General features: G+C 48.2%; 1 protein-coding gene across 4 annotated transcripts in view; it reads left to right on the plus strand.

The window, feature by feature from the left end:
* LOC140724463 (ribonuclease inhibitor-like) overlaps positions 1–15,416 on the plus strand; it is a 35,492-nt gene that overhangs the window by 3,193 nt on the left and 16,883 nt on the right. For all 4 annotated transcript variants that reach the window (XM_073038912.1, XM_073038911.1, XM_073038913.1 and 1 more), the window contains 8 exons: positions 3,107–3,340; positions 3,603–3,625; positions 3,722–3,825; positions 5,705–5,816; positions 6,378–6,464; positions 6,635–6,808; positions 7,934–8,104; positions 9,986–10,156. In XM_073038912.1, the coding sequence (XP_072895013.1) occupies positions 3,107–3,340; positions 3,603–3,625; positions 3,722–3,825; positions 5,705–5,816; positions 6,378–6,464; positions 6,635–6,808; positions 7,934–8,104; positions 9,986–10,156 (1,076 nt within the window). The remainder of the gene's footprint in view (positions 1–3,106; positions 3,341–3,602; positions 3,626–3,721; positions 3,826–5,704; positions 5,817–6,377; positions 6,465–6,634; positions 6,809–7,933; positions 8,105–9,985; positions 10,157–15,416) is intronic.

The following is a 15,416-nucleotide window of genomic DNA, read 5'->3' on the forward strand; positions in this document are numbered from 1 at the left end:
TTCTGATGTTTCAGACGTGTTAGAGGCAGAGGGATGAAGGGTCGGGGGGGCGGGGTGGCATTGCTAGTCAGGGAAAATGTGCTGAGCAGTGCTTCGGCAGGACAGATTAGAGGGTTTGTCTACCAAGGCCATATGGGTGGAGCGGAGAAACAGGAAAGGTATGACCACATTAATGGGGTTGTATTATAGACCACCCAATATCAGCGAGAATTGGAGGAGCAAATCGGCAGAGAGATAACAGACAACTGCAGGAAACAGAAAGTTGTGATTGTAGGGGATTTTAATTTTCCACATATAGATTGGGACTCCCATACTGTTAAAGGTCTAGATGGGTTAGAGTTTGTAAAATGTGTTCAGGAAAGATTTCTAAATCAATATATAGATGTACCAACTAGGGAAGGTGCAATATTAGATCTATTAGGAAATGAGTTAGGACAGATGACGGAAGTGTGTGTAGGGGAACACCTTGGTTCCAGTGATCATAACACCATTAGTTTCAACGATCATGGATAAAGGTAGATCTGGTCCTTGGGTTGAGGTTCTAAACTGGAAAAAGGCCAATTTTGAAGAAATGAGAAAGGATCTAAAATGCATGGATTGGGACAGTTTGTTCTCTGGCAAGGATGTCATTGGTAAGTGGGAGGCCTTCAAAGGAGAAATTTTGAGAGTGCAGAGTCTGTATGTTCTTTTTAGGATTAAAGGCAAAGTGAATAAGAATAAGGAACCTTGGTTCTCGAGGGATATTAGAACTCTGATAAAGAAGAAGAGAGAGATGAATGACATGTATAGGAAACGGAGAAAATAAGGTACTTGAGGAATATAAAAAGTGCAAAAAATACTTAAGAAAGAAAACAGGAGGGTTAAAAGAAGACATGAGGTAGCTTTGGCAGTCAAGGTGAAGGATAATCCAAAGAGCTTCTACAGGTATGTTAAGAGCAAAAGGATAGTAAGGGATAAAATTGGTCCACTTGAAGATCAGAGTGGTCGGCTATGTATGGAACCAAAAGAAATGTGGGAAATCTTAAATGGGTTTTTTTTTGCATCTGTATTTACTAAGGAAACTGGAATGGAGTCAATGGAAATAAGGAAAACAGGTAGTGATGTGATGGAACCTATACAGATTGAAGAGGAGGAGGAGGTGCTTGCTATCTTGAGGCAAATCAGAGTAGATAAATCCCCAAGACCTGACAGGGTATTCCCTGGGACCTTGAAGGAGACTGGTGATGAAATTGCAGGGGCCCTGGCCGATATATTTAAAATGTCGGTATCTACGGGATACTGTCCTCCTACGGGAGAATTGGAGGATTGCTCATGGTGTTTCATTGTTTAAAAAAGGCTCTAAAAGTAGTCTGGGAATGTATAGGCTGGTAAGTTTGACGTCGGTAGTAGGTAAATTATTGGAAGGAATACTAAGAGATAGGATCTACAAGTATTTGGATAGACAGGGACTTATTAGGGGGAGTCAACATGGCTTTGTGCGTGGTAGGTCATGTTTAACAATTCTATTAGAGTTTTTCGGGGAGGTTATAAGGAAAGTGGATGAAGGGAAGGCAGTGGATGTTGTCTACATGGACTTCAGAAAGGCCTTTGACAAGGTCCCTCTTGGGAGGTTAGTTAGGAAGATTCAGTCTCTAAGTGTACATGGTGATGAGGTAGTAAATTGGGTTAGACATTGGCTCAATGGAAGTAGCCAGAGAGTGGTAGTGGAGGATTGCTTCTCTGAGTGGAGGCCTGTGACTAGTGGTGTGCCACAGAGATCAGTGCTGGGTCCATTGTTATTTGTCATCGATATCAATGATCTGGATGATAATGTGGCAAATTGGATCAGCAAATTTGCTGATGATACAAAGACTGGAGGTGTAGTGGACAGTGAGGAAGGTTTTCAAAGCTTGCAGAGGGATCTGGACCAGATGGAAAAATAGCAGATGGAGTTTAATGCGGACAAGTGTGAGGTATTGCACTGTGGAAGGAAAAACCAAGGTAGAACATACAAGGTAAATGGTAGGGCACTGAGGAGTGCAGTAGAACAGAGGGCTCTGGGAGTACAGATACATAATTCCCTAAAAGTGGCATCACAGGTAGATAGGGTCACAAAGAGAGCTTTTGGCTCATTGGCCTTTATAAATCAAAGTACTGAGTATAAGAGTTGGAATGTTATGGTGAGGTTGTATAAGACATTGGTGAAGCCGAATTTGGAGTATTGTGTGCAGTTTTGGTCACCGAATTACAGGAAGGATATTAATAAGGTTGAAAGAGTGCAGAGAAGGTTTACAAGGATGTTGCTGGGACTTGAGAAACTGAGTTACAGAGAAAGGTTGAATAGGTTAGGACTTTATTCCCTGGAGCGTAGGAGAATGAGGGGTGATTTGATAGAAATGTATAAAATTATGATGGGTATAGATAGAGTGAATGCAAGCAGGCTTTTTCCACTGAGGCCAGGGGAGAAAAATACCAGAGGACATGGGTTAAGGGGGAAGGGGGAAAAGTTTAAAGAGAACATTGAGGGGGGGGGCTTCTTCACACCGAGAGTGTTGGGAGTGTGGAATGAGCTGCCAGATGAAGTGGTAAATGTGGGCTCACTTTCGACATTGAAGAAAAACTTGGACAGGTATATGGATGAGAGGGGTATGGAGGGATATGGTCCGGGTGCAGGTCAGTGGGACTAGGCAGAGAAATGGTTCGGCACAGCCAAGAAGGGCCAAAAGGCCTGTTTCTGTGCTGTAATATTTTATGGTTCTATGGAAGGACCTCCGGAAAACCTTGGCAATTCTGGACAATGTTTCTCGCCCTCTGCAAGACACCTTGGCTGAACAGAGGCACGTTTTTGATAATAGACTGAGACAACGGTGCTGCTCCGAAGAGCGGTGTGTGAGATCATTCCTACCCCCAGCCATTAGGCTCTATAATGAGTCAGGGGAGTGATGACCCCCTCCTGTTAGATTGTTTGAGATAACTTTTTTTATTCTTTATTTCTCTTCTAATATTTGTATATCTTGCTCTTGTATTGCTCCGGTGACACTGTAATTTCCTTTGGGATCGATATCTATCCATCTATATAGTCTTCTTTATTGCAGGGTAACATCAACCATCACCTTTCATTTGACAGGAACAGTCACACAGTCTGCAGACCAACGTCACATCTGAGTTTGCTAAAATACACCAGGTTCTGGCTGAGAGAGAGCAGCGCCTACTGAGTGATCTCAGGGCAGAGGAGGAGAAGATTCTGAACACCATGGAGAAAAATCTTCAGGAGATTGAAGAGAATTTAACCTCTGTAGAGGAGAAACTCTCCAAGTTACAGGAACAGATGAATGAGGAAGACAGTGTGATGTTTCTGAAGGTGAGGGATTGTTGTTGAGTGAAAGCCCACAGTCTGTTCTGGAGCAGACCTGCTCTTGTCACCAAACTAATAGATCAAGGGTCTCTCTGGTCTTCCCCGGGATTGAGCTGCTGGGACCTGCATGCTGAGTTATTGATCACTTTGTGCAGCCTAAATGTAATATTCCCCTGAACCTCGCGTTAAAATCCATTCGCCGTCCCTCGCGGTGAGAACGTGGATGTTCAGTCCCAGTCAATTCATATCTGTGTTTTATTTATTACAGGAGGAATTGTGTCAGGACAGGAGGTAGGGCAGACCCTTTACTGAAACTCTGCACCGTTTGTTAAAAACATCTCAGGTAATAGTTCCAGTGACTTTATAACCCACTGTTTGATTTTACAGGGTTAATGATGAAGCTCAGACATTGTCTGTAACAGAAGGTGCCGTAACCATCGGAGAATTCAGGGACACAATATTGAGAGGGATGTTTGATGCCATGAAGCAAGGTAGAGTTTGCAACAATTCCTGTGTTCTGGTTTATTATAAAAGTGAAGTTACATGGACTGAAGTTGTTAAAGGGATCCTGTAGGTAGTGGTACTTGTGCATATGACGATCAACTGGAGTGAGACTCTGTCTGAGCTGATGAGGAGTTCCAGTAACCTGCGTTTATTTTAGACAAGCAACAACAACTCTGTGCTCCCCCTCTCCCCACTTCACCCCCTCCGCCCTCTCCCCTATCCCCCCTCACTCTCCCCCTCTCAATAGGTACATTTAATGTCATTGAAATGTATAGAATATACATCCTCGAATTCTTTTTCTTCGCAAACATCCACGAAAACAGAGGAGTGCCCCAAAGAATGAATGATAGTTAAATGTTAGAACCCCACCCCAAAACAATGAACCACCCTCCCCCCACCAGCAAAACAGCTTTGGCACCCCACCCCCACCGAGCGTGCAGGAAAGCATCAATAACCTCGCAGACTTTCAGCACCTCGAAGACTTCTCCTTCACCGACACGCCACAGGCTCTCTCTCTCTCTCTCACTAATAAGGGAAAATGAGGTGTCCCTGTTTCACAGCGAGAGGGGAGGCGTAACAAAACAACCGGCTGGTTCATGGGGTCAAAAATACATTGTGTCGCTTTTTCCGAGCTCTGTGCCCAAAGAGCACACAGGTCTCTGGACACACAGCCGGCGGCCAGCTCGCTGCCTGTGACCGTCCATCTCTGATGATGCATCAGGCGGCAGCACCGGCCTTTCATCAGTCCGTCTCCAGAGCCACGGAAACCCGGCACCCTGAGGGCGGGCTCGTCTCCCAGGCCGCGTCCTCAGCATATCGAAAAGTGGCTCTGGTCCTCAGGCTCCGAGAGCGAGTCCCATTTCCATCAACAACCGGTCAGCATGTAACTCCAGGTGTCCTTCGCCCTCTCTCTCTCCTTGCACTCGCCCTCTCCCTCTCCCTCTCCCTATCCTCGCCCTCTCCTCCCTCTCCCTCTCCTCGCCCTCTCCCTCTCCCTCTCCTCGCCCTCTCCTCGCACTCGCCCTCTCCCTCTCCCTCTCCTCTCCCTCTCCTCGCACTCGCCCTCTCCCTCTCCCTCTCCCTCTCCTCGCCCTCGCCCTCTCCTCTCCTCGCCCTCTCCCTCTCCTCTCCCTCTCCCTCTCCTCGCCCTCTCCCTCTCCCTCTCCTCACCCTCTCCCTCTCCCTCTCCTCGCCCTCTCCCTCTCCCTCTCCTCGCCCTCTCCCTCTCCTCGCCCTCTCCCTCTCCCTCTCCTCTCCCTCTCCTCGCCCTCTCCCTCTCCTCGCCCTCGCCCTCTCCTCTCCTCGCCCTCTCCTCTCCTCACCCTCTCCCTCTCCTCGCCCTCTCCCTCTCCCTCTCCTCGCCCTCTCCTCTCCTCGCCCTCTCCCTCTCCCTCTCCTCGCCCTCTCCCTCTCCTCGCCCTCTCCCTCTCCTCGCCCTCGCCCTCTCCCTCTCCTGGCCCTCTCCCTCTCCTCGCCCTCTCCCTCTCCTCGCCCTCTCCCTCTCCTCACCCTCGCCCTCTCCCTCTCCCTCTCCTCGCACTCACCCTCTCCCTCTCCTCGCACTCGCCCTCTCCCTCTCCTCGCACACCCTCTCCCTCTCCTCTCCCTCTCCTCGCACTCGCCCTCTCCCTCTCCTGTCCCTTTCCCTCTCCTCGCCCTCTCCCTCTCCGCCCCCGACCTCCCTCTCCTCCCCCCTTGCCTTCTCCCTCTCCCCCACCCCCGTCACACTCTCCCTGCTCAGTTGTTGTCTGACCTGGCGAGGATTTCCTGCACGCTGTATCCTGGGAGAACCCTGTCCACATCCCCACACCCCACAACCTCCCTCCAATCCCCAGGATCTCTCTAATTCTCTGCTTCTCCCTCCAGTCTGCGAGACCCTGGATGTAGAATCGGCCAGTACGTGCCTCAAAGAGTCTGAGGATCTGAATCGTGTGAGAGGGACCGGGACCCAGAAGAGTCTCCCTGACACTGGGGACAGGTTAAGACCATAAGACATTGGTTTATCAGTTTGTGATCTGTTCTGGGATCGAAGGGATTCACATCGGGAAGACATCACTGTGAAGTGAAGGTGATGGGGAATCTGGGCTGGGGGGTGGGAGTATTCACAGAACCTGCACCCTCTCTGTAGGGTCGTGCAGTATCACGAGAGTTAGTGCTGCTGCCTCTCAGCTCCCATGACCAGACTTCAATCCCGGCCTCTGTTGTCTGTGTGGAGTTTGCACGCTCCCCCCCCGTGACTGTGTGGGTTTCCCCAGGTGATCCAGTTTTCTCCCTCACTCCAGAGACCTGCAGGTCGAGGGGGTAACTGGTGGCTGTCAGTTCCCACTGGTGTGTAGGTTAGTGGTAAAAAGATCCACATGGGAGTGTGAGTGAGAATAAGTGACAGAGGTACAGGGAAGTGGGGAGAGGGGGTATTGGGCTGATGGGATTGCTCCCCTGAGAGGAAAGACCCAGATGGGAGTGTGTGAGAGAGAGAGAGAGCGAGAGAGAAATTACTTCAGGGCCACTTTGGTAACAGTGTTTCTCGCTTTGTGTTTAGTGAGGAGTACAATAAACATGGAGATTGGGGAATGAAACTGTTGTCTGAGGCTCTGAGGGACTCGGAGTGTAAAATACAGAAACTGGGGTAAGTACCAGACTGTGAGTCTGTCGATGCTTGTGTGGGTAAAGTCCCAATAATGCCCCAGTTCTGTTCTGATGAACCCCTGCGTCACTATTCAAACCGTTGATGGTTACCTGTGGAGATTGACACTGAATCTGTTTGTTTCTCTCTCCTGTTTCCTCTCGGTCCATCAGGTTGACAGCTGATCGTTTCACATCTGAGTTTGAGCACTTCATCTCCGATCTCAGTACAAACCACTCACTGAGAGAGGTGGAGCTGGACCTGAGTTACAACGAACTGGGAGATTGGGGAATGAAACTGTTGTCTGAGACTCTGAGAAAGCTGAAGTGTAAAATCCAGAGACTGATGTAAGTACCAGACTGTGGGGGATTGGGGATGATCATCACTCCATCTATCTCCAATTGACGATGCTGCTGCACAGCCTGTTGAACAAGTTCTCACCTCAGGCTCAATCAGGGCCACTCGCCTCCCCCTCTGCAAGGGTCAGAGTGTTTTCAATGCAGTCTGTTCACCTCAGGTCACTGTGTGCATCTGATGTGGAATCAGCTCTTGTAACACAGTACAGGGTCCATCTCTGTGAGATTAAAGTGGGGTGGCCTTTACCCAGTTCCCTGTGGGGACTCAGACACAACAGGAAATTACTGACCATTTGGACACCATCAGACCCACGGAGGAAGGTGTGACATAACATGGACACAGACCACAAAATGTTCAGGGTCAGATTGTCCGTTGAACGTTTCTCACTGATGGTTTTAAACTTGTCTCAGTGTTTTGGTAACTTTACTTCCCCAACCTTTGACCTGGAGCTGGTTTAATATTCTCACTGAACTGTAAACCATTGTAACCCTCAGCTCTCGGTGTGGGGTTTGGAGAATATTCTTGCTGTGGTGAAACCGGTTTGGAGTGTTGGTGTTTCCCCGAGGCAGCATTGTGTCGGTGTGGTGACTGGGTTGGGATGTACAGTTAACGTAGATGGTGAGTGGAGTCCCCTGCAAGGTTGGTTCTGTGAGCACAGAATGACTCGGCAGATGGAGAGGCAGTTGTGTCGTCTGACACCCTGTCCAGAGGATGTCCTCTGGGATGATGTGAGGAACACAGGGATGTGCGGGGTTTTTCTGTGGAGACGGGACAAGGGGAGGGGAAACGAGGAGTGTGGAAGGTTACACTGCCTCCCTGTGATTCAGTATAGAGCACAGGGTCCAGAGTGGTGGTGTACTGTGGAGTGGGGCTGGGATGTAGAGGGTGAACACAAATATACAATGTCCCCTGGGTTCTGCCATTTGTTCTGGGGAGATTTGAGTGTTTCCAGTTCGGAGGGTGCAGTGATGTTTATACTCACTGGTGTCTGATGCTGGGCATTGGTGTTACCAGTAATTGTGGGGTTAATAAACACTGAACATTACAGTGGGTATTGGTGAAAGTGGGATTAATAAACCCTGGGATTAAACTTCTCATCTCTCTCTGATCCACAGTCTACGGTCTGTCAGTCTCACAGCTGCTGGTGTTGTGGATCTCGCCTCTGCTCTCAGTACAAACCGCTCACTGACGGAGCTGGACCTGGCTGAGAATGAACTGGGAGATTCAGGAATGAAACTGGTGTCTGAGGCTCTGAGGAACCCAGGGTGTAAAATACAGAAACTTGAGTAAGTACCAGACTGTGAGACATTGGGAGAGGTCATCTCTCCACAACCCGAACAGCAGGCTCTCAGCTTGCGCTCCATCGGGTCTACTCGCAAGTTCAGTGTTAAAGTTTATTCTTCTGGTCAAATATATCCGTGGTGTAAATGTTGTGAAAATCAGCTTTTTGTCGCAACGGTACAGATCATTGTAAACATATCAGACATTAATTACACAAACTTAAATAAACATTAATTATACATAAATTACACAATAGAGAAAAACAATCATATCCGCATTTAGCAATGTGACTGAATCTAGTCTGAGATGGAATTAAGGTCTTTCAGGTCAGTTCAGGAGAAATGATGGCAGTGGAAGAAGTTGTTGTTGAATCTTGGAAGGTGGGTCTTCAGGCTCCTGTACCTCCTGTCTGATGCCAGCGTTGAGAAGAGCGAATTACCCAGATGGTGTGGGTTCTTGGTGATGGATGTCACCGTTTGAGACCCAGAGGCTTAGAACAATACAGCACAGGAACAGGCTACTCAGCCCTCAATGTTGTGCCGAACCAGGTTAAAAACAAATCAAAATTCCTCCAAAGACTAATCCCTCCTTCTTACAAAATGTCCATATCCCTCCATCTTCCTTACTTCCATGTGCCTATCCAAACGTGGCTCAGAAGCCTCTAATGTACATTGACATCGCTGATTTAAACATCCGCGAGGCTGGGGCAAGTTGTACCCGAGATGCAACCTCTTGTGCTTCTGGGCATTGAAGTTTCAATCCAGGCTGTGAAGCAGCTGGTCCGAACGCTTTTCTATGTACATCTGTGGAGGTTTGTCACAGTTTACGATGACACACCAGTCTCCTCAATCTTCAAAGAGAGGCTAGCATGTGTTCTTCATCATTGCCTCTATGTTCTGCACCCGTGAGAGACGGTATCACCCAGGAATTTCCTGCTGCTACTCACCCTTTCCACCGCTCACCCCTCAGGGAGGACCGGTGTTCGTTTGCCTGACTTCCCCTTCCTAAAGTTCCTTGATCTTTCAGATGTTCACTGTGAGGTTCTTCTGATAACACCTCTCAACCGCCTGACCTTGTACACCACCCCATCGCCATGTATCATTCTGCCAACAACAGTTTGTCACCGGTGCATCTGCAGACAGCTTTGGCGCTGTGCTCAGCCGCAGAGCCAGTGGTGTAGAGAGAACAGAGCAGGGGGTGAAGCACGCACTGCTCAGGCACGCTGGCGTTGATGGTGAGTGAGGAGGATGAGGAAGTCAAGGATCCAGTTACAGCGCGAGGGACAGAGACTCACAAATTGGTGATAGAACAACAGGCTGACGTATATATTTCCAGTTGCCTGGAATCATCCAGAACAGAGATGAGAAGGTATCTGCTGTGGACCTGTTGGGGTGATAGGTAAATTGAAGGAGGTCAGTTCCACACTGAATCAGGAGTTGATTTAAGACTTCTGGGAAGGTCGGAGTGTTTTCAACACAGCCTTTCTCGTCAGGTCACATTGTGTGTCTGATATGGAACTGGCTCTTCTGACAGACTACAAGGGCTCTGTGTGTGTGAGTGTAAGGAGAGTGGGGGGTGCCTTTATCCTTCTGAGAGAAACGGAGTCAAGAGGACACTCTGATCTGCACTGCAAGGCTGAATATGTTGCAGACAGGGGAGTGTGATCTGCGATAGACAGAGTCTTCACAAATGTACAGTATTCCCCACGTTTCTGCCGTTGGTTCCGATGTGAACTGAGTGTTTCTGGGGATCATGCTGTGGTGATGTTTATATGCACTGCTGGCTGATGCTGGACATTGGTGTTATCAGTAATTGCGGTGTTAATAAATTGAAAGTGGGATTAATAAACCCTGGGATTAAACTTCTCATCTCTCTCTGATCCACAGTCTGGAGTCTGTCGGTCTCACAGCTGCTGGTGTTGTGGATCTCACCTCCGTTCTCAGCACAAACCGCTCACTGACTGAGTTGGACCTACGTGATAATGAACTGGGAGATTCAGGAGTGAAACTGGTGTTTGAGGCTCTGAGAAACCCGAAGTGTAAATTACAGAAGCTGTGGTAAGTACCAGACTGTGGTGCATTGGGACAGATCATCACTCCATCGATCTCCACAGCCCGAATAACAGGCCCTCACCTCAGTCTCCATCGAATCCACTCTCAAGTTCAGTGTTAAAGTTTATTGTCCTGGGCAAATATAACCAGGGTGTAAATGTTATGAAAATTAGTTTTTAGCAGTTACAGTATAGAATATTGGTAAAATGTGAGACATTAATTACCCAAACTTAAATTAACATTAATTATACATATATTACACAATGAAGGAAAACAAACGTAGCCACAGTTTGCAATGTGTGTGAATCTAGTCTGACATGCTATTAGGGACTTTCAGGTCAGTGCGGGAACATGATACAGTGAGAAGAAGCTGTTGTTGAACCCTGGGATGTGGAACGGTACAGAACATCACAAAGATATCAGACATTAATTACACAAATTTAAATTGACATTAATTGTACATAACTTACACAATGGAGAAAAACAAATAAAACCACAATTTGCAAGGTGAGTGAATCCAGTCTGGGATGGAATTAGGGACTTGCAGATCAGTTCAAGAAGATGATTCAGTGACAAGAAGCTGTTGTTGGTCCTTGGGCTGTGGGCCTGCAGGCTCCTGTACCTCCTGTCTGAGGGACTGGCCCAGATGTTGTGGGTTCCTGATGATACAGCCAGTCAGGATGCTTTCCAGTGTGCATCTGTGGAATTTGCAATGGTCTGTGATGACGGTGCTGCTCATTTTCTAAGAAATTGGCTCGCTTCCTTCATGGTTGCTTCGATGTTCTGGGCCCAGGAGAGATTCTCTGAGACGTTGTCACCCGGGAACTTGCTGTTACTCGCCCTCTCCACCGCTCACCCCTCACTGAGGACTGGTGTAGTTTGGGTGATAGGTGAATTGCAGGGGGGTACAGATCCTTGCTGAGGTATGGATGACCCATGAAATCTGAATTTTGCTGAGGGGCAGATCAGTGGAATTAAACTCTTGGGGTGCAGAAATGGTCTCCAGGAAGCCATTTCACTGGCAATTCCAGACTAAACTGGAATCAGTGAGGGATGTTTGACAGTTGTGGCAGGGGTTGAATGCAGAGTTCAATCAAGTGAAATGGGGGGGACAGCAGAGGTTTGCTCCAGATGAGCTCAATGCCTGTTGTGCTTGACTGGACCAGCAGAGCATGGACAAACCGTCGTGCACCCCTACATCTCCTGATGATCCTCTGGTCTCAGGATCTAAAGATGACGTGCAGGAAGGGCGAATCCAAGGAAAGCATTCGGTCCGGATGGAGTATGTAACTGACCTGTGCTGACCAGCTGGCTGGAGTGTTCACGGAGATGTGCCACCTCTCGTTCCGCCGGTGTGTGATACCCACTTCAAGCAGGCTCCAGTCCTACCCTGGAGCCCAGGAAGGTCGTGGTAACCTGCCCCAATGACTGTCGCCCAGTGGCACAGTTTTGAGAGGCTGGTGCTGAAGCATATCAGCTCCTCTCTGAGCGGCGGCTCGGATCTACTCCAGTTTGCCGACCGGAGCCACAGCTCGACATCAGACGTCATCTTGTCGGCTCTTCATTCAACCCCGGAGTCGCTGGACCGCAAAAGGTGCGTCTATCGGGATGTCGTTTATCGATTACAGCTCGGCATTTAGTACCAGAATCCCCTCAAAGCTCATCACTAAATTCCAAACCTGGGCCTCAGTACCTCCTTGTGCATTTCCTCACTCGTAAGCCCCGCTCAGTTTGGACGGCAATAAGATCTCATTAGCACAGGAGCACCACAGGGACGTGTGCTGCGTCCCCGACTCCACTCGCTTCACACCGACCACTGTGGCCGAGCACAGCTCCAACAGCAGATACAAACTTGCTGATGACACCGCTGTTGTGGGCCGAACGATCGATTGGCATACAGGAGGGACAGTGAAAATCTGACTGAGTGGTGTAATAGCCACCACCTCCCATTCAACGTCAGCAAGACCAAGGAACTGATGGTAGACTTCAGGAGAGGGAAACCAGAGGTCTCATCGGAGGATCAGGAGTGGAGAGGGTCAGTAACTAAATTCCTGGATGACACGATCTCCGAGGACCTGTCCTGGATCCATCATATAAATGTAATTGTTAAGAAAAGATGACAGTACTTATATTTCCTTAGGAGTCTGTGGAGATTCAGCATGACTTCTAAAACTTTTACAAACATATATAGATGTTAAGTGGGGAATCTACTGACTGACTGCATTACAGCCTGGTATGGGAACACCGATGCATTTGAACAAAAAATCCTACAAAAGTTAATGGATTCAGCCCAGTACATCAGGGGTCAAGCCCTCCCAACTATTGAGTACATCTACATGAATCGCTGTCGTAAGAAAGCAGCGTCCATCATCAAAGATCCTCACCACCCAGGCCACTGCTCACTGCTGCCATCAGGTAGAAGGTACAGGAGCCTCAGGACTCACACCTCCAGGTTCAGGGACAGTTATTACCCCTCAACCATCAGGAAGGAGGTACAGGAGCCTCAGGACTCACACCACCAGGTTCAAGAACAGTTATTACTTCTCAACCATCAGGAAGGAGGTACAGGAGCCTCAGGACTCACACCACCAGGTTCAAGAACAGTTATTACCTTTCAACCATCAGGAAGGAGGTACAGGAGCCTCAGGACTCACACCACCAGGTTCAAGAACAGTTATTACTTCTCAACCATCAGGAAGGAGGTACAGGAGCCTCAGGACTCACACCACCAGGTTCAAGAACAGTTATTACCTCTCAACCATCAGGAAGGAGGTACAGGAGTCTCAGGACCCACACCACCAGATTCAGGAACAGTTATTACCCCTCAACCATCAGGAAGGAGGTACAGGAGCCTTAGGACTCACACCACCAGGTTCAAGAACAGTTATTACTTCTCAACCATCAGGAAGGAGGTACAGGAGCCTCAGGACTCACACCACCAGGTTCAGGAACAGTTATTACCTCTCAACCATCAGGAAGGAGGTACAGGAGTCTCAGGACCCACACCACCAGATTCAGGAACAGTTATTACCCCTCAACCATCAGGAAGGAGGTTCAGGAGCCTTAGGACTCACACCACCAGGTTCAAGAACAGTTATTACTTCTCAACCATCAGGAAGGAGGTACAGGAGCCTCAGGACTCACACCACCAGGTTCAAGAACAGTTATTACCTCTCAACCATCAGGAAGGAGGTACCGGAGCCTCAGGACTCACACCACCAGGTTCAGGGACAGTTATTACCTCTCAACCATCAGGAAGGAGGTACAGGAGCCTCAGGACTCACACCACCAGGTTCAGGGACAGTTATTACCTCTTAACCATCAGGAAGGAGGTACAGGAGCCTCAGGACTCACACCACCAGGTTCAGGAACAGTTATTACCTCTCAACCATCAGGAAGAAGGTACAGGAGCCTCAGGACTCACACCACCAGGTTCAGGGACAGTTATTACCCCTCAACCATCAGGAAGGAGGTACAGGAGCCTCAGGACTCACACCACCAGGTTCAGGAACAGTTATTACCCCCTCAACCATCAGGAAGGAGGTACAGGAGCCTCAGGACTCACACCAACAGGTTCAGGGACAGTTATTACCCCACAATCATCAGGCTCTTGAACAAAAGAGGATAACTACACTCATCTATTGAGATGTTCCCACAACCAATGATCTTCCTTTAAGGAATCTTTATCTTGTTATCTCTTGCCTTCATTATTTATTGCTATTTATTTATAGTTGCATTTGAAAATTCTGTTGTCTTCTATGTTCTATTTGATCTTTCATTGATCCTGTTATAACTACCATTTAATAGATTAGCTGAGTATGCTTGCAGGAAAAAGAATTTCAAGGTTGAGAATTACAGCGGGACATTGATAGGATGCAAAACTGGGCTGAGAAGTTGCAGATGGAGTTCAACCCAGATAAGTGTGTGGTGGTTTATTTTGGAAGGTCAGATATGATGGCAGAATATAGTATTAATGGTAAGATAGTAATGGCAGTGTGGAGGATCAGAGGGATCTTGGGGTCCGAGTCCATAGGACACTCAAAGCAGCTGCGCAGGTTGACTCTGTGGTTAAGAAGGCACATGGTGTATTGGCCTTCATCAATCGTGGGATTGAATTTAAGAGCTGAGAGGTAATGTTACAGCTATATAGGACCCTGGTCAGACCCCACTCGGAGTACTGCGCTCAGTTCTGGTTGCCTCACTACAGGAAGGATGTAGAAACCATAGAAAGGGTGCAGAGGAGATTTAGAAGGATGTTGCCTGGATTGGGGAGCATGCCTTATGAGAACAGGTTGAGTGAACTCGGCCTTTTCTCTTGGAGTGACGGAGGATGAGAGGTGACCTGATAGAGGTGTACAAGATGATGAGAGGCATTGATCGTGTGGATAGTCAGAGGCTTTTTCCCAGGGCTGGAATTGGCTAGCACAAGAGGGCACAGTTTTAAGGTGTTTGGAAATAGGTACAGAGGAGATGTCAGGGGTAAGATTTTTACGCAGAGAGTGGTGAGTGTGTGGAATGGGCTGCTGGTGACGGTGGTGGAGGCGGATACGATAGGGTCTTTTAAGAGTCTCTTGGATAGGTACATGGAGCTTAGAAAAATAGAGGGTATGGGTAAGCCAAGGTAGTTCTAAGGTAAGGACCTGTTCAGCACAGCTTTGTGGGCCGAAGGGCCTGTATTGTGCTGTGGGTTTTCTATGTTTTATGTATGTACTCTGATAATAAAATTTACTTTCAACTTTGATTTGAGACCTGAAAAGCTCAGAGTGTTCTCAATGCAGCCTGTTCGTCTCAGGTCAGACTGTCTGAGGCATTTAGATTCGATGATTAGATTCAACTTTTTTGTCATTGTGCTGAGTACAGATACAAAGCCAAATGAAATGCAGTTAGCATCTAACCAGAAATGCAAAGAACACTGTTATTTAGAAAGTAACTGTGAATAAAAAGTAAGTGCTACAGCACACAAATATAAAAGTACTGAGACAGTACAATATGGGTGCAATACAGCTTAGCGCTGTGATGTGAGGTTCAGCAGGGTCACAGCCTCAAGGATGAAGCGCTTCCTGTGCCTGCTGGTGAGGGAGCGGAGGCTCCTGTAGCGCCTACCGGATGGGAGGGGAGTACAAAGTCCATGGTTTGGGTGAGATGCATCCTTGATAATGCTTTTCGCCCTGCCCAGGCAGCATTTATGGTAGGAAATTGGGTGCCGATAATCCGCTGGGCAGCTTTCACCACACGCTGGAGTGCTTTGCGGTCCGATATGGGACTA

Source organism: Hemitrygon akajei, unplaced genomic scaffold (assembly GCF_048418815.1).
Source record: "Hemitrygon akajei unplaced genomic scaffold, sHemAka1.3 Scf000231, whole genome shotgun sequence".
Lineage (NCBI taxonomy): Eukaryota > Metazoa > Chordata > Chondrichthyes > Myliobatiformes > Dasyatidae > Hemitrygon > Hemitrygon akajei.